Source organism: Ranitomeya variabilis, chromosome 3 (genome assembly GCF_051348905.1).
Source record: "Ranitomeya variabilis isolate aRanVar5 chromosome 3, aRanVar5.hap1, whole genome shotgun sequence".
Lineage (NCBI taxonomy): Eukaryota > Metazoa > Chordata > Amphibia > Anura > Dendrobatidae > Ranitomeya > Ranitomeya variabilis.
In genome coordinates, this window is record NC_135234.1 from 432,167,956 (window position 1) to 432,193,817 (window position 25,862).

Sequence of the window (25,862 nt, forward strand, 5' to 3'; positions counted from 1 at the left end):
GAAAAGAAAAAAAAAAAAAACATTCTTGTGCTACTTTAAAGAAAAAAAAAATAATACAAAAATCTAAACACCAGGAGACATACTGTACTCAAGAAAACACGCCACACACCTAGAACAGAAGCCATCATGTATTCGGAGTCCATACCATTTGCTGTGAATCTTGACCTTTCAATTTGCTCGTGGCATTAAACCCTAAGGCCCTAAAACAACTAATGCTTCTAAACTCCAGGCAATGGTTCTTGATTTTGGTTTCAGGAGAACATGAGGTGGGCTTCTGCTCCCGCGGTATCAGCTGCAGTTTACAGACCCTTTTCTGTAAACGTCTGCCATACTTATGGCTCAGCTTGGGCAACCAAATAAAAGGATTCCTACCTTAACAGGAACCTGTCAGTAGGATCACCCCTGCTAGGCCGCCTATATGGGCATGTAGGTCATAGGAACAGGAATACAGTGATCTCTTGATATCTGTGATCAAATGTCTTATTCCAGATAAATCCACACTGATGTGATGCGTTACCAGTGTGAAACATGCCCCCTTTCACATAAAATAAGCTCTGGAGGCAGATTGTCATGAAGATGTATGTCCAGCCCATAGATCTTAACAGGTAATTTACACAAGAAAAACGTGGCTTTCTCTGGAGTAAGACATAGATAGGATTACAGATCTCAAGATATCAGTTTATTCAGCTTGCTATGACCTACATGCCCATATAGACGGCTTAGGTGGGTCGAGTCTGACAGGTTCCCTTCAACATTACCATGCACTCAATGGTGCACATTTATTAGTATTGAACTTTAATACTTTAATTATTAAAGCTTGTACAGCTAATTGTAAATTTGTCACAGACAAAAGAAATTGCGCATATGATGCCAAAATAACTGTATGTTGGAGTATGTCCCTGGTGGCAGATGTCAGGGAAATGACGTCTTGGCCATGTTGGATTTCAACTTGCCCGATTCTGTTTGCAGAAGCGTTTTGTGTTTTGTCTAGTAAATCAGTCAGTTACTCCCTTCGCCCTAATGAAAACGCATGTATGCTTGGCATATTCATGGGGCGCTCACAAGGAATTGCTGTTGGCTGTGCGAGCTTTCAATAGACTGCCATCTAAATGTATGGCTAACTCTGGATCCACAACACAAAGTAAAGATCATGTCAAATAAAAGGATTTATTACCACTACTTAGCAGAAAACCAGTAACATTTATTCACATGATGACCTATATTGCAACAATTTACAAACGTTTTATAGAGAATTCGTTCTCTTTCCATACAGGAGAGGAATATGGTTTTATCTCCGCAGGATGACAGTATGTAGCAAGATCCTATATTTCCAAGAGAACCACCAATATCTGCCTGGAAAACCAACATGTAGCTTAGAAATGAGGGCAACCTGACCGATACTGCTGGTGGTCATATTTACGGAATTCATCGGATGCGTTGTATTTGTGTTACACACAAGAAACTGGGAAAAAAAACCTGCGTTCAATGGGAAGAATACAAGAGAATCCCATGAACACAAGCGCCATGACCTGTATACAGATTAAATGACAAAGATTAATTGTAACTTTTCCACACCACACAAAAGAAAAGAGTTTTGTTGGTAACAGATGCACTAATACATGTAACAGGGTGTCCATAATAAGGGTTACATTACAAACTGCCTGGGTGTAATTCTGTATAAGGGAGGGAGAAACTTGTGAGGCCCTGGTACAGCAAAAGGGGTTAAAAATGATAGAAAAAGCAGTTGGAAGTTGCAGGAAGAGCCAGTGTTCTTACGGGGGTTGTGACAATGGGCTACATTCACAGAATACAGACTACTGCAAACAGCATCTGTGTTCCTCAAGGTAGAGAGCTAGAGCTTGCTAAGCTGTAGAAGAAAGTTAAGAGAATAATAATAAACGGAGGGACTCATATCATTACATGAGGAAATTACTTATAATTCTGTTAAAGAAGTCTCAACAATTTTTCTATTCCCCAATTCATCCTATTCAAGGTAGTTTCCATGTAATAACACTTACCCATCGCCATCTTCCCTGATTTCCAGCACAGCTCCAGTTCTCTGCTGGCCTAACTGACCTGAAACCAGACTAGTCAGATCCACAAGGGTTAATGTGTGGACCAGATGCCACCTGCTCCTATTAAAAATTGTATTGCATTCGTACTAATTTAATCCTATACTTATGTTCTCAGTGGTGTTCTTTTTTCCCTGTGCCGATCGCCATTGGACAGGAAAAAAAAAAAAAAGAGCATGCTGCGATTGCATGCCAAACTCAGATCGCATGCACCCATATAAGTCTATAGGTGCTTGGGAAACAGCAGCGGGTGTCATACGCTAGTGTGACTCCGACCTTCCACTGGAAAAGCTCCAACCACTAGACGATGAGGGAGCCGGCAACGCAGCAGAGTAGTCACCAGGAACCAGGGCGGAGCTGGAAATCCAGGAAGACTACATAGGTAGGAAGGCTTAGGGAATACTTTTTTACCAAGACAACTTCTTTCATAAAATTGTCTCTAAACTGGAGGATGACTAAGGACTGGCATGTTTTCTGAGTGGCTGACGAGATGGGTGATGTTTACTTGGAAGCTTAAAGACTATTTCACCACTGAATAAGATTTTGTAGGTTTTTCTTTATAATTTGAGTTCTGTGCTGAATAATTGCTGGTCATACCTTTCTAGTGGTTGGAGCTACAGTATAATATAGAGGCTGCTGCCGGTGATCCAGTCCAATGGCAGAGCCACTGAGTTCAGTGATTGGCTGCAGCTGTGATGTCATGATATCAACGCTGCAGCCAGTGGACAAAGACCAGAGTAACGACAGAGGCAGCGCTGGATCGGAGGAGGGTGAATAAAGCGCGTTTAGTGTTTTAAACATGTGAAAGCCTTTGGGTGAGGAAAAAGTGTATTCTTGGCCAACACCTTCAAGCTGACCATACCCATTATATTAATGCCTCCCAAACATTGTCCAGCCATCTAATGTGCATGTGGTCGCCCAACAACCGATGTCAGGGGAGCAAAAATTCAGTATGCCACTACCAGAAATATCGGACAGCGGCTTACCGCCTGTATATGCTTGCGGTCAGCAGGGATAGATGTCAAGCTCACAAGCCTCTGCAGCACACAAATGGGAGCACATACGTGGTCAATCTTTACAATAAGCAAAACATCACACCATTGGGTGATCAAGTTGTCTTGCCCTGTGTACTGTACAAATAGGGCCAGTACCCAAGGGCCAGCAGTTGCCCACCACTGTATGAGGTGCTTATTAGTTCCTTCACAGGTCATGCGCCAAATCAATATTCTTAGGGAGATAAAACAATCCATGTACTACTAGTTTGGTGTAGGTACCATGTGAAGAGCTAAGTTATAGAATTGTAAGTCATTTGTCTTGGGAGCTTGAATGTGGTCAAGCAATGGATAGAGAGGTTCGCCACCGCTTCAGCTGAGCCACAAAAGACACAGTGCATTACTGGAGAGGAGAACTCTTCAATGGGATCATAATTCTGGATTCCATCTCCTGTATAAGAGGGACTGAAACAAAAAAACGACTAGTGTTACATTTTATTGTGACACAAAACTTTGAAAAAAAAAAAATGAGAATTACAAATATGAGTATAAACTTAATACAAGACCTGCTTCTACACAACCCTAAATAAAAAATTATATATAGGCCAGATGAAGTACAAGATGCAAAAGACCGTTCCTTGCTGCACCTCCTGCCCTATGTCACATTCTTGAAGAATAAAGATATAGGATATGGGCAAGTGCCATGCCTCCTTCTTGATAGAGACAGAACAGATCTGTTTGTGGTCGCTCACCTGTATAATAGACACATTCATCCCAGCCATCTTTCTGCCAGGCTGAATTCCTGATGTCATCTCTGGTCTGGAGATCGGTGTAAGCTGGAATGACATGACAGTGATAATTACCAACACCATAATGTAGTACCCGATTTTGCATTAATTACTGTAACTAACGAGGGTTTACTGCCTGTAATACATGCAACTTCATGGATTCTGAAAGAACATGCATCATTTTCATTCCATCAGATGACAGCTGTCCATGGGAGCCAGCCCCAACTGATTTTGAGAACAATGATGTCACTGTGGTCCAGACAGGACAGCTTTCTATTATGTCCATAAATGAGTGATCAAAAAAAACAGCTTCTAATGACAATTTCTGACCATTGCTAAACAGATTTATTAGCTGTACCACCCGATATGGCCAACTTGTTCTGATGATCATAGTCTCAAGCTCAGAGACCTCCCACAAATGTTGTATTTGATCAGGTCCAAGCAACACGTCAGACAATAATGCAGGCCATACACTATTAAGGAAATACAATACTCAATATTTCCCATATCTCTATACACATACTAATAAATGCATAACTGTAAAGCCAACCACATCTGAGTAAGCATGTGCTCTGAATGGGGAGAGAGAGAAGCAAGTTGCTACCAGACACCTCTGGTGGAAATTTATCACCCAGAGAAACAAAATGATCAGATGTTAAAGTTCTATACTTTCTGCTGACATTATTCATTAGTGTGGGATCGATTATCAGCTACTTTGTACAACATTAAGGGGGTCAGCACATAAAGACTATCCAAACCAAGCATAGGTGCTTGGTGCACCCTTGACGAGGCCAAGCAATTCACTGCACCTTCCCATCTACCGTATTTGTTTTCTATCTCTGTGCTCACACCACTCCTCACGCTCTTTCTTGACTGACAGCACAATCTGTAGCCAGCAGAAAAAGTAGGTGGGAAGGTGGACTAAACTGGTTAGCCACACTAAGGGTGCACTAAGTGCCTGTGCTTCATATGAAAGTCATTTTGAGAGATTTCATTTTAAGGATCACTTTATAAAGTTATCACCCACAGAATAGGTCATAACTTGCTGACCACCATCGACTACAACCCATTCTGAGAACAGCTCTGTAAGTGGCCCTCATCAGATGAGTGGTAGACTAGTCTACTAATAGTCTATGTGACTACTCAAGATAGGGGAATACTGAGCTTGGCTTTCTCTAGGAGTTTACGGCTTAATTCATATGGGGCACCCGAATTGGTGGGGTCTCCGTGATCAGCAAGTTATTACCTAAAGGCGCTTCTCACAAAATGAGATCATCATCAAAAAGTTAACTTCAGTTCTTCAATACAAAAAGTGAAACTCATATTATATAGAGTCATTACAAACAGTGATCTATTTCAAGTGTTTATTTCAGTTAATGTTGAGGATTATGGCTTACAGCCAATGAAAACACAAAAGTCATTATCTCAGTAAATTAGAATACTTTATAATACCAGCTTGAAAAAGGATTGTAAAATCCGAAATGTTGGCCTACTGAAATGTATGTGCAGTAAATGTGCTCAATACTTGGTCAGGGCTCCTTTTGCATCAATTACTGCATCAATACGGCGTGGTGTTATGGAAGCCCAGGTTGTTTGATAGCAGACTTCAGCTCGTCTGCATTGTTGGGTCTGGTGTCTCATCTTCCTCTTGACAATACCCCATATATTCTCTATGGAATTAAGGTCAGGAGAGTTTGCTGGCCAATCAAGCATAGTGATGTTTTTTAGGTATTGGTACTCTTGGTAGTGTTGACAGGTGCCAAGTCCTGCTAGCAGTGGCGTACTGCCAATGGCGGCAGGCCACGCGACTGCTATGGGGCCCCGAGGGGTGAGGGGGGGAGCCTGCTGGAGTCTGACTGCAACAGCTGTGCCAGGGGCGGACATACCGACCAGGCTCAGAGGCTCTGGGGGGGACCCTGCAGGGCAGCTAATAATGAGGGCAATCTGGCCTGTCTATTCGGCCCCGAGGAGCCCCTGGCCAGATTGCCCTCATGTGCGGCAGGCAGGGAGAAATCCCTGCAGCACCGCTGCCTACAAGAGAAAATGGCAGAGGAACTGCAACGATCCATCCTGCTTCCTGCCCGTGCTTCCTGTCTCACACAGCAGTGCCGCTGGATGACATCATTATTCAGCGCCGTGGCCACTGTGCCAGTGAGAGGAAGCTACCGGCGACAGTGATGCTATGGCTGCTGGAGAGTGTGCGGAGAGGTGCTGTCTGTTGTGTGTGTATAGTGATGAGTGGTGGTGTGTGTGTGCATGCGTAGTTCTGTGGGGGAACGTGCAGAGAGGTTAATGGTGCTGTGTGTGTGTAGGTGGAGGAGAGGGCAGTGATGGGGGAGAAGGCAATGATGGGGGGTGATAGAAAGGGCAATAATGGGGGGTGGGGGAGGAGGAAATGATGGAGGTGGTGGAATGGGCAATGATGAAGTGGTGGGGGAAAAGGCAATGATTGTGGTAGTGGAAAGGACAATGTTGGTGGAAAGGGCAATGATGGGGGTGGTGGGGGAGAAGGCAATGATGGGGTGGTGGGGAGAAAGCAATGATGGGGTGGGGGAGAGGACAATAATGGGATGCAGGGGAGGAGGACAATGAGGGGTGTGGGGGATTGGGAAGGGGGATTTATAAAGGATTTAGGCACAGGGGGAGGTGGAGGAAGATGTTATTATCGCTTATTATGTTTAACAAAGTCCCTTAGTATATAGTGTACTCCATTAGAAAAGAAGCTTTCCCATGCTCCATCAGCCATCATTGCATTATATATATATATATATATATATATATATATTTTTTTTTTTTTTTTTTTTTTTTCAGATTATAAGATGCACTTTTTCCCAAAAAATTTTTTGGGAAAAATGGGGGTGTGCGTCTTATAATGCGGGTATACCTTATCGGAGTGCTGCTGCAGGCGTCCCGGTGGCGGTGCTGCGCTGTATCCCTGTGACGATGCTGCGCTGTTTCCACAGTGGCGGGGCGGTGCTGCGCTGTGTCCCCGATGCTGCAGGGGGCTCTGCCGACATTTTGTGAAAGGCCAGAGCCCCCCGGCAGGTTCTTCCATGGTTTCCTGACTCCTATGCGGCGGTGGACTCCAGGAGGAGGCGCATACGCAGATCGAATCTCGACACAGATCTTGGGAGACGAGATCTCAGCTCCCGAGATCTCAGAGCAGAGATCTCGACCTGCGCATGCGCCGCCTACCGGCGGCCAATTTCCTGGAGTCCTCCACCGCACAGGAGTCAGGAAACTATGGAAGAACTTGAGGGGGGCTCTGGCCTTTCACAAAATGTCGGCAGAGCCCCCCGCAACACCGGGGACACAGCACAGCACCGCCACCGTGGACACAGAGCAGCACCGCCACTGGGACACCTGCAGCGGCGTGCCGCACTTTGGAACACCCACTCATCCCAGCCTGCGGCAATGCTCCACTCTTGATTCCTCCACCAGCGACCCTGGGATGCCCGCTTCACCGCAGCCACCACCCCCGGTAAGTAATACGACGCATGGATTATAAGAAGCACCACCATTTTATTTTTTAAAAGTTTTTTTGTCTTTTTCTCCTCAAAAGTTGGGGTGCGTCTTATAATCCGGAGCATCTTATACAGCGAAAAATATGGTATCTATTCCTATATTACATCTAGGAATATGCTCTTGTACCAATAACTATTATTGCCTGTCAGTGCTGTCACAAAGTTTGTGTTATCACAACTGTATTGAAAGCCGTTTACTGTAATTTACAATTATGTCTATGGATACACCTTTTTAATAAAATATATATTTTATATGAATTACAATATTTTTTGCACTATAAGATGCACTTTTTTTCCTCCAAAAATGTGATGGAAAATGGGCGGTGAGTTTTATAGTCCGGAGGTACCTGCGCTAGCTGTGGTGGGGGAGATTCAGCGGCGGAGCACAGGAGCCGGCGGCTGCGCCTAACTCCAGTGTCCTCTGCTAAAAAGAAATGAATATTGACTGCATTCCACGCCCATGGGCGTGGAATGCAGAGAATATTCATTCCCTTTAGTAGCAACACACGTGAAAGCCTGGCAGCTGCAGGAGGATGGCGGCTGCTGCTAACACAGTGTTTGCTATTAAAGAGAAATGAAAATTCACTGCTCTCCACGCACATAATCCCGGGGTAGGGAGCAGTGAGTATTCCGGCATCTGTCCTTGGCTTATATGCAGCGTATGACATCCCTGCCATGCGAGCTTACAAGCATAAATCAGCTGCTGGCATCGGATCAGGACGCTGTGAGGGCAAAAAGGGAAGACAAGTATAATGTTTGGTTTTTTTTCTGATGGGGGCCATGCATGCCAGGATGGGGATGGGGACCAATCATACCAGGATAAGGATGGGGCCATGCATACTAGGACAGATATGGGGTCCCTGCATACCAGGATAGGGATTGGGGCCATGCATATCAGGATGGAGATGGGAGCCCTGCATACCAGGATAGGGATGGGGACCAATCATACCAGGATAAGAATGGCGTCATGCATACCAGGACAGAGATAGGGTTCCGGGCATGCCAGGATGGGGATGAGGGAATCAGGCATGCTAAGACGGGGATGAGAGAATTGGGCATGCAAGGACGGGGATGAGGGGGCCGGGCATCCCAGGATGGGGATGAGGGGGCCGGGCATGCCAGGACGGGGATGAGGGGGCCATGTATACCAGGATGGGGAATATGAAGTGCAGAATTGACCACATTTATTTTTTTTCAAATTTTCCCCTCTAAAACCTAGGTGCGTCTTATTGTCCAGTGCGCGTCTTATAGTCTGAAAAATAAGTCAGTAGCTCTGTCATGTTCATGTAGCATAGAACACAGTCAACTGTACTGGACTAGGTAAAATACTGGATATTTTGGTACCAATGAAAAAAAAAAAATATATACACATCACTGTACCCCATAAATGATGGACCATGTACAGCTGTCCAATCTGCGAGAAAAATCCAGCTACAGCTTCACCACTGTCTTGCCGATACCGAATTGCACGAGCCCTGAGACACAGAAACAAACAGCAAAGGTCATTTTTAGAATATCCACTGATATATATATATATAGTCATATTTAGAGCATGTTGCCAAGAAGTGAAAGCACAGAAACTGCTCTTTTACTCAATGTAATAAAGGTCAAAATAACTTAAAAGCCGGATGTAATGACATTTTTTAAACTTTTTTCTCCTTTTTATTGTTTTTAGGCTGGCACTACCAAATGATATTAAACTAAGCTTTAAAGCGTTATGCCCACCTTTATGATTTGTACAGAAGATATGCCATAAATGTATAGTATATGCAGGTCCCACCATTGAGAACTGAATCTATCTGGAAAACAGGGCCCTGACATGTGCTGCTGTCATTGGAGAGGTAGTCCGAACTACATATTTGTAAGGGCATTCCAACCACCTCTACTGACAGCAGCAAATGTAAGGGCTCCCGTTCTGGAGATAGATGCAGGTCCTACATCAACTATACATTTATGGTACATTCAAAGGACATGCCATAAATATAAGGGATGGAAATACCTCTATCTTCAAAAGTTATTTTGTTTTTATTGTAAATCCTTTTTAAAAGGAATCTGTCAGGTTTTTTTGCCACCTAATCTGAGATTAGAATAATGTAGAGACAGACGCTGAACTGCTTGCTGTGGTTTTGGTAAAAGTGATTTATCAGAAGGAGATAATCATTGGAGGACTAGTAAACCTTCTGCCATATTGTTCTCATTAGTCATACGCTCTGTATAACCCCACATCCACCACTGATTGACACCTTTTTGCCTGTGCACAGTGTACACAGAAAGCTGTCAATCAGTGGTATGGGAGAGGTTGATTCTACAAAGCTCAGCATTCAGAGAAATGGTAAATCTGCAGCAGATAAAACTGATTTTATCAAAACTGCAGCATGCAGCAAGTGACACACCGCTTTAATCAGGGTCTATGTCCTTACATCATGCTGATCTCATTGCAGCAAACAGGTGATAGATCCCCTTTAAGTGAACTATTTTACAAAGTCTTGAATAGGAATTTTTAGTCTAATCTGTTGTGTCCTTACCAGTGGTTCCCCCATTCAATCATGGTTCCGGGCTGGAAAAGAAAAAAAGCATGTCCCATGTAGCAAAATGGAAAGTTTTAGGAGGGAAGCACTAATAATAATATATTCAACAAAAAGTGGAGGTAGTAAACACAAAATGCAGCAGCAGGTATACATGGCATCACATGCTTAATCAGAATAGGATTATAGGGGACATTAATCACAGTATACCATACTCAGCGATGGCCTCACAACACAGAAAGCTCCATTGTGCACTGCTGTAATCTACAGAATCCAGACAAACAGACCATTCACAAGAAAATACACTGCTCAAAAAAATGAAGGGAACACTAAAATACCACATCCTAGATATTCCTGAATGAAATATTGCAGTTGCAATTCTTTATTTATTGCATAGTGGAATGTGTTGAGAACAATAAAACATAAAAACGATCAATGTAAATCAAAATTAATATCCCATGGAGGTCTGGATTTGGAATGATACTTAAAATCAAAGTGGAAAATCAAATTTAGGGCTGATCCAACTTCAGTGGAAATGCCTCAAGACAAGGAAATGATGCTCAGTAGTGTGTGTGGCCTCCACGTGCCTGTACGACCTCTCTACAACGCCTGAGCATGCTCCTAATGAGGCGGCGGATGGTCTCCTGAGGGATCTCCTCCCAGACATGGACTAAAGCTTCCGCCAACTCCTGGGCAGTCTGTAGTGCAACGTGGTGTTGGTGGATGGAACAAGACATGGCCCAGATGTGCTTGATACAGGTCTGGGGAATGAGAAGGCCAGTCCACAGCATAAAGGCCTTCCTCATGCAGGAACTGCTAACACACTAGAGCCACATGAGGCCTAGCATTGTCATTCATCAGAAGGAACACAGGGCCTACTGCACCTGCATATGGCTTCACAATGGGTCTGAATTTCTCATCCCAGTACCTAATGGCAGTCAGGCTACCTAATGGCAGTCAGGTTACCTATAGCTAGCACATGGAGGGCTGTGTGGCCCTCCAAAGAAATGCCCCCACACACCATTACTGACCCACTGCCAAACAGGTCATGCTGGAAGATTTTGCAGGCAGCAGATCGCTCTCCATGGCGTCTCCAGACACTGCCACATGTGCTCAGTGTGAACCTGCTCTCATCCGTGAAGAGAACAGGGTGCCAAGGTCGAATCTGCCAATCTTGATGTTCTTTGGCAAATGCCAGTTGCCCTGCACAGTGTTGGGCCAACTTGTGGAAGTCCGAACCTTTTACAACCCTCATGGAACAGACACATGGATGTTAGTGGCCTGCTGGAGATCATTTTGAAGGGCTCTGGCACTGTTCCTCCTTGCACAATGGAGGAGGTAGCAGTCCCAGTGCTAGGTTGTCGCCCTCCTACAGCCCCCTCCATGTATCTGGACACTGTGCTGACAAACACAGCTACCCTTCTTGTCACAACTCGCATTAATGTACCATCCTGGATGAGCTGCACTACCTGAGCAACTACTGTGGGTTGTACTGTAGACACTGCCTCATGCTAATTTACCTCAAGGGGTGACAGCAATGATAAAATGCAAAAGTGATCAAAACACCAGTCAAAAAGGATGAGAACAGAGAAATGGTCTGTGGTCACCCCCTGCAGAACCACTCCTTTATAGGGGTTGTCTTGCTAATTGCCTGTCATTTCTACCTGCTTGTCTGCTCCATTTGCACAACAGCAGGAGAAATTGATTCACAATCAGGGTTGCTTCTTAACTGGACAGGTTGATTTCACAGAATTGTGATTGACTTGGAGATAAACAACACAATGTAAGTGTTCGCTTTATTTTTTAAGCAGTGTAGTTTTAACATGCACATACAGTATACCTGTTAAGTGCACATATATCACACAAAGCCTTAATAAACTCTGCATGTATAGTGTAAGTGAAGCTAAAGTACATACAGAACACTGGGTATGAGAAGCATATGACATACCAGATGATAAAACATACATCAGGATAAAAAATAGAATGAGCAGGAGCCAAAGTAGGGTGGATAAACAACAACAGGTAAATGAGAGGATGCACTGTGCTTAGATTGAACAGCCATGTTGTGTTGATTGACTCCCTTTGTGTGTTCATGGCTTGTGTCTAGCCTTGGCACCATATGACTATAACTGCAAGGTATTGCAATATGTAAACTGTATTTTCAATACTAGCAGCAATAGATCATAGAAGCTAGAATTTGATCAGAAGTATACATTATAAAAAAGTGTAGATACCCCTACACAGGGACCATTTAGGAGGGCACATGTTGACAGCTTATGTGCAAAGCCAATAAATATACCCAGAATTGTATTAAAAGAAATAGAAGATATTAGTATTCATGGTTTGTAATTCATAAGTAGAAATTCTGTATGTGCTTCAGAAATCTCCAGAATTGGCTTCATGTATTAAAATGTTTCTAACTATTCTTTCTGAGAAAGCAGAAACTCTTTAATATCAAATAGGAATTTATATTGTGCGAGTCTGGCATTATCAGATAGATACAGATAGCAAAAACTAATGCGATGCATGTAATATAAGACGGTTAGTACTGTCCTCCATGCCACCACTATACAATTCAGTAACACACATTGACATATACAGTTGTGCGGAATCAATACTCACCCTAAGTTGGTAAGATCTCAGCTCATAAATATTGGGTCCTTGTCTAGGGACAGGCTCATTCCAGAAGCTGAATTCAAGTAGTAGCTGATTTTTACGAGACAGCAACATATTGCCCCGTTCTTTGCGAAACTCTGTGAATTCCTATCCACAAATAAAGATAAAATATAAAGAGAACTTATATGGAAATCTATTAATTGCTACAAACATTCCGGTCACGATTCATTTAGGCTTCTATGCCCAAAAAGTGACATAACATTTTTGAAACGCTCAGAGTTGCACCAAAATTTGGCAACTTTTGCATTTTCATGTGAGTTTCTCCAAGCTCCACCAAAATGGGCGGTTTAGGGGTGCATCTAATCCATGGCACGCTGTGGTGTTCCCCAAGCCAGAAACCTCACTCCAGTCCCTGACTAGTAAGAGGTCATACAGAGGTGCACACCACGCATCAGAAGCTCCAGATTCATGAAAGAGGAATGCACCTCTGACTCCACCACACGCCCTCATCAAGACTGGTGAAAAAATGGCAGGTCTTCACATATTGGGGCCATAGTGATGCTAGCAATCTGCAACAATTACAGTAATATCTCCTCATCATCTGCTCACATCTGTGCGGTTGCCTCCATCACAGATGGATGGACATAGCTGGTATCCGAAGTGTGACAGATCTACTCCTGCGTTGTGATTTCAATTATAAATGGAGATCATGATGAAAGTGTGAAGATGACAACCACTGTCCAGATGTTGGGACATATGAACCTTATACGGTTATCCACACAATCGCATTACTTTTCACAATGCACAGTAAATGCATACTTATTGTGAATACGCAGACTAAGCCTAACAACATTTCTTCCTTGTATCTTTGTGTCTTTTTCATCTGTCTACTCCTTTGTGCATCCAGCTTCGCAAGGCTACACTGCGAAAACGACATTTCCCAGGAGCACTTTGCTCCTCAGTGCTGCAGACCCCTACCTCTCCTGTGTCAGTGACTAGCTCCAGCTCTCTGAGTTAACAACTCAGCTGCATGCCCCACCGACACTTGCCATATTATCAAGCTAATCCAAGTATAGAATTCACTACATTCTTCTGGGCATTCTGAGTCTGCACACAACTCTGCAAGGCCAAATTTATTTTTTGCCATATGCATCGTTATAGTTGCCTGTGTATTTTTACATCATTCCTATGTTAGCCGGTTTTCAGCAGATGTCAACTGCCCTGCACTCCTCCACAATGAAGCCTTGTATTAATGTTGACAGTGCAGAGCTGAGATAGAAGCAGTGCTGAGCTGTGTTTGATGCCTACAGCAGACCGCTCAGGAATGTGAAAATGCTGTGCTGTTTATGCATATAGCCGAGGATGATTTTCTGCATCAACATATGGCAGGAGCACACAATGTACAGAGGCAGAGCCAGAGGTGTAGGCAGAGCAAAGCTATGCTGCGCATGAGCAACTAGAGGTGCACTACAGCACAACAGATCCATTGGAAACTTGAGGGTAAGTAAAGCCTTTGGGTGTGATGTATGTGCAAAACAGGGAAGACTTAAAAACAAGTTATATCGGTTCAAGAGGATATATATTGGAAATTTGTCCATTACTATAAGAACAAATGGTATTTTAGGAACTTCTAATTAATAGGGGGTGGGGGTTCCTTTTAAAAGCCACAACCTCTCAGAAGCTTTTGAATGGCAGGCCATGTAAATGCTTCTTAGCAAGTAGCTATAACAGCTGATCACTGGGCACGTCTGACGGGAATGAGTTATTACTAGTGATGAGAGGGTGTACTTGTTGCTCGGGTTTTCCTGATCACGCTCGGGTGGTCTCCGAGTATTTGTTAGTGCTCGGAGATTTAGTTTTCGTTGACGCAGCTGCATGATTTACAGCTAGTAGCCAGATTGAATACATGTGGCGGTTGCCTGGTTGCTAGGGAATCCCCACATGTATTCATGCTGTCTATCAGATGTAAATCATGCAGCTGAGGCAAAGAAAACAATCTCAGAGCACTAACAAATACTCAGAGACCACCCGAGCGTGATCAGGAAAACCCGAGCAACAAGTACACTCGCTCATCACTGATGATTACCCCACATCCAGATAAAGTGATTTTGGTGCAGGTGACTAGTCAACAGACCACTAGATGTGCTTGTCTCTGCGCTATGACTGTTTTTTTGATATCTCATTTTAGACATTTTAAGGAAATCACAAGAGGAGCGTAAAAACTCTACCTGATAGGACAACAATTTCGAAAGTGGCACAAAAAAATAAGAAAAGAGAAAGGAGCTCCCCCAGAGATATCACTTGTATCACATAATAAACTATAGGACCGTAGTAGACTTACAACAATTTTCTTCAAGGGTTATTCCCACAATCACATTATTTTTCACAACACACACTAAATGCATACTTATTGTTAGAATATACACTAAGCCCAACATAATGTTTCTTTATTGTACCTTTGTGTCGCTTTCATCTCTGCCTCTCTGTGCATCCAATTTCACATAGCTGAAAAGGGATCCTGTGTTCTTAGGCTGGTTTTACACTTGCCATGCTTTTTTCGGTCCGTTTTTGCGGCCCCGATGCTTTTCTATGGGGCCGCAAAAATTTGTAGGAGCGCCGTACTGTATTTATGGCCATGAAAAGATATCGAGCAAGCTCAATATATTTCACGGCATACAGACACGGGCCCCATTGAAAATCAATGGGGCCGCAAAAACAATGGAAGCTTGTTTTTGCGGTGCACCGTGAATCGACATTTTTTTTTTTGGTCTTTACTTTTTCCCTACTATTCTAATCCAGAAAAACGTCAATCCGCAAGATTTTTGCGGCCCGTTTTTGCGGCAGACCGGGAAAATTACGGTGATACGGGCCGCTAAAATCATGGTAAGTGTAAAAGAAGCCTCTGGTAAAACTTCATTTTTCAGCAGCACCTTGTTTCTCCTAAAGAGAAAAATGCCCTCTCCTGTGTACTCCTGACTAACCCCACCTTTCTGAATTATTATCAACCTAATGTAAGTGTAGAATTCACCTAATGCTTTTGTTCCCTACCTGAGAGAGGTTATCTTCTGCCATCTACATCAGTATACCTGTGTGGTTTTAAATGATTGTTAGCTCAAAAACTCTCCTCCACAAGGGAGATTGTACTAAATAGCAGAGCGGAGCGGTGTTTGATACCTGCTGCTGAGAGATCAGTATGTGAAACTACAAATGCTGCTCTTTTGATGCATATGGAAGAGAATTATCTACTGTCATATGTATCAACAAACCAGCAATGCAATAGCAGTTTCACTGATTTGTCAGGAGAAGGTAACAAACAGCTCAGCTCTGCCTAGTTATTACAGAATTAACCTCTGCTAGAAACCAGGTAACAATGATGAAAAACATGGACGCAGCTATACTTATATAGATGATCAGCCAGGAGCATTATAACTACAAATGGATGATTCCAATTGCAGCTTAAGATTAAATAGACAGACACTGGTGGGACATCTTTTAAGGGGTTGAAATGAGCAAAACGGGGTGGATTTAAAAATTAGTCATATCGGCACAAATAAATACCGGTGTGACAACACAGCATTTCTCCTTAATTATGCCAGACGTAAACTGTTTAGGCCCAGACTCTTAAACTGTTGTCTTAAGTAGTGATTCTTCAGGATCTCAGCTTAGGGGACTATGGCCCCGGCTGGAAGAACACAGGACTGCTTCATTGACCATCACTAAAACCCCAGAGACGTCTTAAAGAATCCAGGTTGGGACAATCGGATCCCATGGCCACATACCTCACTGCTCTCGGTTAGCTTCCTAAGCTTGTTGTTACCTCCTCGCTGTGGGGGCCCGCTAAACGTGGGGAGCCAATGGTGGGTATATGCGACCCTGGAAGCGACTAACCCCGGCGAGTCAGCAGAAGGGTGAGACTCTGTAATTTGGTCCATCTTGGGTATTTACTGGGACTGGTCTGTATGCTATTGTGTGTTGTGGTTCAATAAAGTATTGCCACACAGTTTTACCCTCACTCTGTGTTGTCTGAGTAGTGTTCTGCCCACGGGGAAGAGAGAGCGCGGGCATTCAGTGGTGTGAACTCTGGTCCATGCAGTCTTTCCAAAGACAGCCGAGCCAGCACACGAGCGCACCCACTGACCCCCGTGTCGCCACAACCGGTATGTGTAAATTATTATAAGACCTCATTGTGATTTTTTAACATTATTGTTTTTTACCTATAAACGGTGCTGGTATTTTTTTGTTATGGCTGTTAGAGTATTTGTTCTGTTTAGTTTGTTTTTCTTTCTCCATTTGATTGATTGTTTATATACTATGTTTTGAGAGCTGGAATAACATGCAACTAATTTGCAAACTTTCGCTGACTGTTTGAACCCCAAGCTGCTCATTTTTGCAGATTTGACTGACCTAAATAAATTTATGTTAATCTAAAATGTCTTGCTGTAATATGGGAAAGAACTGAAACTGTTTATCACCCATGGTAATTCTGCTTCATGTCACCTGGCTTATCCATGGTTTTTTTCCCCTCTCCCTTTTTTTTCTATACTATGTTGTGCATAAATATGTGATTCTTCAGAATTTGTTTTAGTCTTTGCCTGATGAAGAGACGTATGTAGTCTCGAAAGCTTGCAATTTGTTACCATCTTTTCAGTTAGCCATTAAAAGGTATCAACCACTGAGGACTCTCAATTCTAAATATTTTGCTGTAATATGTGAATTTATGGAATTTGTTGTGAGGACTTACCTTGTTTTTCCTAAGTTTACTCATCACCTCTGTGAGTGCTGGATATCCTCCTTCATAACGCCACAAGTGAACTGTAAAAAGATCCATATCATTACATGATCTTTAGGAACATGTTACAGTGGCATTTAAAAGTTTTGGGCCCCTGGTCAAAATTACTGTTATTGCAAACAGTTAAGCAAGTTGCAGCTGAAATGATCTCTAAAAGGGCTCAAGTTAAAGATGACACATTTCGTTTGCATGTTAGTAATTTTTTTTTTTTACATTTTTTACATTTTAAAAATTGCAAAAAGGAAAATAGGGCTAATGCAAAAGTTTGCACACTCTGGGGATTTGTGTGCTCCGATAACTTTGACTAAGGTTTCAGACCTTAATTAGCCTGTTAGAATTATGGCTTGTTCACCATCATCGCTAGGAAAGGCCAGGTGATGCAAATTTACTTTAATATAAAAACCTGGCCCCCTCTAGCCTTGTGCCAAAAAACTGCAGCCATGGGTTCTTCTAAGCAGCTGCTGAGCACTCTGAAAATGAAAATGGTGGCGGCCCACAAAGCAAGAGAAGGCTATAAGAAGACAGCATATCGATTTCAAGTTTCCCTTTCCTCAGTTCGAAATGTAATTAAGAAATGGCAGCTAACAGGAACAATGGAGGGCAAGATAAGGTCTGGAATACCAAGCAAAATTTCAATGACAGCTGCCCGTAGGATTGCTTGAGAGGCAAATCAGAACCCCTGCTTGACTGCAAAGGACCTTCAGAAAGATTTAGCGGATTCTGGAGTTGCGGTGCATTGTTGCATTGATCAGAGACACCTGCACAAATACGGCCTTCATGGAAGAGTCAACAGAAAAAAAACCTCTCCTGCGTCCTCCCCATAAAATTCAGCAACAGAAGTATGCAAAAGAACATCTAAACAAGCCTGATGCATTTTGGCAATAAGTCCTCTGGACCAATGAGGCCAAAATAGAATTATTTGGCCACAATGATCAAAGGTAAACGTGGAGAAAGAACCAACCATTAAGCATGGGGGAGGATCAACCATCCTTTGGGGTTGAGTTGCAGCCAATGGCATGGGGAACATTTCACAGGAGGAGGGAAGAGAATCTGTGGCTAGACCTCAAAATAACAGTGCATCCAAGATGACCCAGGAATCTCATAGAACGGGAAGAATTTTCCAAGGAAGAATGATTGAAAATCCTTCAAACAAGTATTGAAAGACTCTTGGCTGGCTACAAAAAGCGTTTACAAGCTGTGATACTTTCAAAATGGGGTGCTACTAGGTACTAACCATGCAGGGTGCCCAAACTTTTGCATCAGCCCATTTTCTGTTTTGGAATTTTCAAGATGTTAAAAAATGACTTTTTTGCCTAAAATATACAGGAAATGTGTCATCTCTAACTTTAAGCCTCTCAGAGATCAATTCATCTTCAACTTGCTGAACTGTTCACAATAACAGTAATTTTGACCAGGGTGCCTAAACTTTTACATGCCACAGTACTTGCAGATTTTCTGAGATGAAAATGCACACACCTGCCTGATCCTGTTCTCCATACCATGTATTCCAAGTTCCCACCAACGTACATGGGTATTCTTCTCCCGCATGAACCTTTGGCAGTACCTCCTCACTTTAAAACAGGAATGTAATAGAGCATTTAGGAAACTTTTCACAAAATGTAATATCGAGCCTAACTCTTATTCCAATCATAGGATTAGACAAACTACAATATTTATGCATTTAATGTATTAAATCTAGGAGTTTTTACAAAAATGAATGAAAGCGCTGTTTTGATACAGGAAAGATATATCTTTGTACTGTGTTAGCCAGTAGATAGAAAAATGTTAAAGATTTGAGAGTTCTCGGTGGTTGGGAACATCTTTTCAGTTAGCCATTAAAAGGTAAATTGCAAGCTTTCAAGACTAGTCAGGTCTCAATATCAGGCAAAGAATAACACAAAATATGAAGCGTCACATATTTATACACAACAGGACACAAGAATAATACAATAGGTAACACAAGTGATGTGAAGCAGAACTATCATTATGGGGGAGAGAGAGACAGTTTTGGCCATAAATATTGGAGCAGTTCAAAGATAAGGAGTGTGAAAGTTTTATTGTCCTGTGATTTAGAAAGACATAAATCCATGTGACACATTCATTCCTGAGTGTGTCAAAGGCTATCATAAGTTTATATTCCCAGACTCTTCTGTATCTCTGAGATTTTAAGTTACCTTTTAATACTAGTAATTTAATGTCCATGGTGATGTGATCTGGGATACAAAAATGTTTGGCTACAGATAGATCTATTCTTTTTTCTTTTATTGTGTGGCAATGAGAATTCATCCTTCTTCTAAGTTCTGTAAAATTCCATGTACTTTCAGCTGCATCACATCTAATGATGTGTACTTAAAGGGAACCGGTCACCCCCAAAATCGAAGATGAGCTAAGCCCACCAGCATCAGGGGCTTATCTACAGCATTCTGGAATGCCGTAGATAAGCCCCCGATGTAACCTGAAAGATGAGAAAAAGAGGTTAGATTATACTCACCCAGGGGCGGTTCCGGTACGATGGGCATCGCGGTGCGTTCGAGCTCCTCCCATCTTCTTACGATGACGTCCTCTTCTTGTCTTCACGCTGCGGCTCTGGCGAAGGCGTACTTTGTCTGCCCTATTGAGGGCAGAGCAAAGTACTACAGTGCGCAGGCGCCGGGAAAGGTCAGAGAGGCCCAGCACCTGCGCACTGCAGTACTTTGCTCTGCTCTCAACAGGACAGACAAAGTACACCTGTAACAGAGCATGAAGACAAGAAGAGGACGGCATCGTATGAAGATAGGAGGCCCCGGACCGGACCATAACGCCCATCGTATCGGACCGCACACCCAGGTGAGTGTAATCTAACTTGTTTTTGTCATCTTTCAGGATACATCGGGGGCTTATCTACAGCATTACAGAATGCTGTAGATAAGCCCCTGATGCTGGTGGGCTTAGCCATCCTTCGATTTTGGGGGTGACAGGTTCCCTTTAATGTACTAAATGTCCAACTGGCGGTTTGTATGTAGGGGAGATAGGGCTAAAGCTTAGAATAAAGATGAATTCTCATCACCACACAATAAAAGAATAGATCTACCTGTGGCCAAACATTTTTGTATTCCTGATCACAGCATTATGGACATGAAACTACTTGTATTAAAAGGTAACTTCAAATCTCAAAGACACACAAGAGTCTGGGAATATAAATTTAAGACAACCTTTGACACACTCAGGAATGAATGTATCACATGAATTGATGACTTTCTACAACTAAGGAATGTGCTCCTCAGACCATTTAGGGGCATCAGGTCCATGGACCAGACCTCAATCACAGGACAATAAAACTTTCACACTTCTTATCTATGAATTGTTCCAGTATTTACTGCCACGACTGCTTCTCCCTCTTCTATAATGATAGTGCTGCTTCATGTCACTTGTCTTATCTATTGCATTATTTCTGTGCTGTGTTGTGTATAAATATGTGATTCTTCAGATTTTGTATTAAGGCCCCGTCACACATAGCGAGATCGCTGCTGAGTCACAAGTTTTGTGACGCAACAGCGACCTCAGTAGCGATCTCGCTATGTGTGACACGTACCAGCGACCCGGCCCCTGCTGTGAGATCGCTGGTCGTGTCGGAATGGCCTGGGCCGTTTTTTGGTCGTTGAGGTCCCGCTGACATCGCTGAATTGGTGTGTGTGACACCGATCCAGCGATGTCTTCACTGGTAACCAGGGTAAACATCAAGTTACTAAGCGCAGGGCCGCGCTTAGTAACCCGATGTTTACCCTGGTTACCAGCGTAAATGTAAAAAAAAACAAACAGTACATACTCACCATCTGATGTCCGTCAGGTCCCTTGCCGTCTGCTTCCCACACTGACTGAGCGCCGCAAAGTGAAAGTGAAAGTACAGCACAGCGGTGACGTCACCGCTGCGCTCTGCTCTCACTGTACGGCGGCACTCAGTCAGAGCAGGAAGCAGACGGCAAGGGACCTGACGGACATCAGATGGTGAGTATGTACGGTTTGGTTTTTTTGGTAACCAGGGTAAACATCGGGTTACTAAGCGCGGCCCTGCGCTTAGTAACCCGATGTTTACCCTGGTTACCCGGGTGCTGCAGGGGGACTTCGGCATCGTTGAAGACAGTTTCAACGATGCCGAAGTCGTTCCCCTGATCGTTGGTCGCTGGAGAGAGCTGTCTGTGTGACAGCTCCCCAGCGACCACACAGCGACTTACCAACGATCACGGCCAGGTCGTATCGCTGGTCGTGATCGTTGGTAAATCGCTATGTGTGACGGGGCCTTTAGTCTTTGCCTGATGAAGAGACCTGAGTAGTCTTGAAAGCTTGCAATTTCTTACCATCTTTTCAGTTAGCCATTAAAAGGTATCAACCATTGAGGATTCTCAAATCTTTCATTTTTCTAAAAGTGCTGTGAAGTGAGTAAAATAAATTAACAGCATTCTATGCCTCTTAACTTCCATTCATGAGAGTCGGTGCTTATACCGTATATAGTCTGCTATTTTCTTATAGGACACTCTGGGTGCCTGGAACAGAACCATTATGATTATTTTTGTACACAAGTCATGAAACACACAGAAAACTAGGCAGAACCAATTTTCTGCCTCTCAGTGGAAAAATATCCAGGTAAAGCAGTCAGAATAAATCTTTGGATCAACACTCCATAGCCAAAAATCTAGTAACTGGAATTTAGGTTGCCTTTTTTCTGTGCAACTTAAAAAAAAAAATCATGAACATCTATAATTTTTTTTAGGGAAAAATTGGAAAATCATAATGACAAAAATTGTAATACATGCCCATGGCTTAACATTAGTGATGGGGCAAGTACTCAATACTCGAGTCTGCCTAGGGTGCTCGGGTATGCACAAAGTATCGCGGGTGGCCGTGTGACATGTTCGAGTCCCCGCGGCCACATGGTTCACGGCTGTTAGCCACAAAACTTGTGGGGATTTCCTGTGTTTATCAGGCAACCCCCCCCATGGTTTGGCTAATAGCTGTGAAATACGTGGCCGCGGGGACTCAAACATGTCACACGAGCACCCGCGATACTCTGTGCATACCCGAGCACCCTAAGCAGACTCGAGTAACGGGCACTTGTGATCCTCAATACTTAACATGTATACGTGCTCACTACTGGCATTTACTGTGAGCTTTAGAACAATAATTATAATCACAACAAGGCAGATTTACTATTGCAGCAGAATTCCAGGGTTAGTCGTGTCAAAGGTCAGAGGCAAATCATTTAGGACTCCTTGCTAGAAATTTTGTAAAGGTACCGTCACATTAAGCGACGCTGCAGCGATAGCGACAACGATGTCGATCGCTGCAGCGTCGCTGTTTGATCGCTGGAGAGCTGTCACACAGACCGCTCTCCAGCGACCAACGATGCCGAGGTCCCCGGGTAACCAGGGTAAACATCGGGTTGCTAAGCGCAGGGCCGCGCTTAGTAACCCGATGTTTACCCTGGTTACCAGCTTAAAAGTAAAAAAAACAAACAGTACATGCTCACCTGCGCGTCTCCCAGCGTCTGCTTCCTGACACTGACTGAGCTCCGGCCCTAACAGCACAGCGGTGACGTCACCGCTGTGCTTTCACTTTCTCTTTAGGGCCGGATCTCAGTCAGAGCAGGAAGCAGACGCTGGGAGACGCGCAGGTGAGCATGTACTGTTTGTTTTTTTTACTTTTACGCTGGTAACCAGGGTAAACATCGGGTTACTAAGCGCGGCCCTGCGCTTAGTAACCCGATGTTTACCCTGGTTACCAGTGTAAAACATCGCTGGTATCGTTGCTTTTGGTGTCAAACACAACGATACACGGCGATCGGACGACCAAATAAAGTTCTGGACTTTATTCAGCGACCAGCGACATCACAGCAGGATCCTGATCGCTGCTGCGTGTCAAACTAAACGATATCGCTAGCGAGGACGCTGCAACGTCACGGATCGCTAGCGATATCGTTTAGTGTGACGGTACCTTAAGAGTCTAGGAAAAAGCCCACAACTTTGTTAAAGCGTTTGCCACAAAAGATTGTTATTGTTTATTATGGTGCCAACACCGAAAGAACATGTGGAAAAAAAGCAGCAGAAACAAATGCATTTACACTGTGAACATGGTCTTAAGAGGGACTGTTATCTTTCATCATTTCTTTTTTAATTAAAAGCATTTACTTGTGGCTTCAAAATTTTCCAATTGGGTTTCATAAAAAAAAAAAAAAAGGCAGTTTGTCTTCTCTAGTCCCAATTGCTGGCTGTACAGTTATCTGAGTACCCATCAATGAGCTTGTTCTGACAAGCTGACGAGAGTTTGTTCCCCTTACATTTCTCTTTCTTACTGATGAGCGACAGGTCTCAGATACCAGAGACTGGTCTAAAGTATACCACCCGATCTTTTTGCCACGTGCATGTCCTGGGTATCAATAGACAGATCTCTGCCTTGACCTTTGCTATATACAGGCGCTTCTCACAAAATTAGAATATCATCGAAAAGTTAATTTCAGTTCTTCAATACAAAAAGTGATACTCATTATATAGAGTAATTACAAACAGAGTGATCTATTTCAAGTGTTTTATTTCTGTTAATGTTGAGGATTATGGCTTACAGCCAATGAAAACCCAAAAGTCATATCAGTAAATTAGAATAATTAACAAAAAACACCTGCAAAGGCTTCCCAAGTGTTCAGAAAGGTCCCTTATTCTGTTTCAGTAGTCTCCACAATCATGGGGAAGACTGCTGACTTGGCAGATGTCCAGAAGGCAGACATTGGTATACTCCACAAGGAGGATAAGCCACACAAGGTCATTGCTAAAGAAGCTGGCTGTTCACAGAGTGCTGTATCCAAGCATATTAATGGAAAGTTGAGTGGAAGGAAAAAGTGTAGAAAAAGGTGCACAATCACCTGGGATAACCGCAGCCTTGAAAGAATTGTTAAGAAAAGGCCATTCAAAAATTTGTGGGAGATTCACAAGGAGTGGACTGCTGCTGGACTCATTGCTTCCAGAGCCACCACACACACATGTATCCAGGACATAGGTTACAAGTGTTGCATTCCTTGTGTCTAGCCACTCATGACCAACAGACAGCGCCAGAAGTGTCTTACCTGGGTCAAGGAGAAAAAGAACTGGACTGTTGTCAGTAGTCCAAGGTGTTGTTTTCAGATGAAAGTAAATTTTGCATTTCATTTGGAAATCAAGGTCCCAGAGTCTGGAGGAAGAGTGGAGAGGCTCACAACCCAAGCTGCTTGATGTCTAGTGTGAATTTTCCACAATCAGTGATGGTTTTGGGGGGTCATGTGTAGGTCCACTGTGTTTTATCAAGACCAAAGTCAGCGCAGCCGTCTACAAGGAAATTTTAGAGCACTTCATGCTTCCCTCTGCTAACAAGCTTTTTGGAGATAGAAATTTAATTCTCCAGCAGGACTTGGCACCTGTCCTCACTGCCAAAAGTACCAATACCCGGTTTAAAAACAACAGTATCACAGTGCTTGATTGGCCAGAAAACTCACCTGACCTTTGGGGTAAGTTCAAGAGAAAGATGAGAGACACCAGACCCAACAATGCAGACGAGCTGAAGGCTGCTATCATAACACCTCAGCAGTGCCACACGCTGATCGCCTCCATGCCACACCGCAAAAAAAGCAGTAATTGGTACAAAAGGAGCCCCGACCAAGTATTGAGTGCATTTACTGAATATACATTTCAGTAGGCCAACATTTCGGATTTTAAAATCATTTTTCAAGCTGGTGTTATAAAGTATTCTAAATTACTGAGATAATGACTTTTGGGTTTTTATTGGCTGTAAGCCATAATCATCAACATTAAGAGAAATAAACAGTTGAAATAGATCACTATATTTGTAATGACTAATATACGAGTTTCACTTTTTGTGTTGAAGAACTGAAATAAATTACCTTTTTGATTATATTCTAATTTTGTGGAAAGCACCTGTATATAGCAATTAGGCCACCACTAAGCTGCCTTTTCCCAAGCAGTATTATCTACAATACAGTGATTTACACTAAACATGGAGGGAACTTACCAGAGCTTGTTGTACGCATCAAGACATTCTGGCTTTACATTGTGAACTGGAGTAATAAAAGAAAACCGTATTAGAAGAAAAAACAAACCGTGCAAAGAAGTCACATTGGATCTATTATGTCAAAAAGTAATCAGGCACTCAAGTCACTCCATTTCAGAACTGATCTAGTTAACAAAAAGACAGACATTTTTCCTGACATAAGAATCGGTCACCAGGTTTTTGTCACCTGATCTAAAGGCAGCATAATGTAGGAGCAGAGACCCTGATTCCTGCGATGTATCATTTACTGGGGTGCTTAGAGTAGTATTGATAATCTCCTGCTGATAACAGTGAATCACTGGAATCAGGGTATCAGCCCCTGCATTATGCTACTCTCAGATGGGGGAGCAATAGCCCGATGACAGATTCCCTTTAAGTATACACTCTACAAGCACTAAAATTGTACATGTATATTGTATATGAACTGTTGAATTGTAAAGTGCTGCTGAATATGTTGGCGCTATATAAAAAGATTATTATTACATGTAG

The 25,862-nt window shown here is 43.1% G+C and overlaps 1 protein-coding gene across 1 annotated transcript in view; it reads right to left on the minus strand.

Annotated features, from left to right (window-relative positions):
- Positions 1-1,153: 1,153 nt before the first annotated feature.
- NIPSNAP2 (nipsnap homolog 2) overlaps positions 1,154-25,862 on the minus strand; it is a 57,116-nt gene continuing 32,407 nt past the window's right edge. The window contains exons 3-10 of the mRNA XM_077296420.1: positions 25,335-25,380; positions 18,783-18,877; positions 17,259-17,329; positions 12,524-12,664; positions 9,902-9,933; positions 8,757-8,851; positions 3,817-3,900; positions 1,154-3,529 (exon numbers count right to left, since the gene is read on the minus strand). Coding sequence (XP_077152535.1) covers positions 3,465-3,529; positions 3,817-3,900; positions 8,757-8,851; positions 9,902-9,933; positions 12,524-12,664; positions 17,259-17,329; positions 18,783-18,877; positions 25,335-25,380 — 629 coding nt within the window. The 3' untranslated portion in view covers positions 1,154-3,464. The remainder of the gene's footprint in view (positions 3,530-3,816; positions 3,901-8,756; positions 8,852-9,901; positions 9,934-12,523; positions 12,665-17,258; positions 17,330-18,782; positions 18,878-25,334; positions 25,381-25,862) is intronic.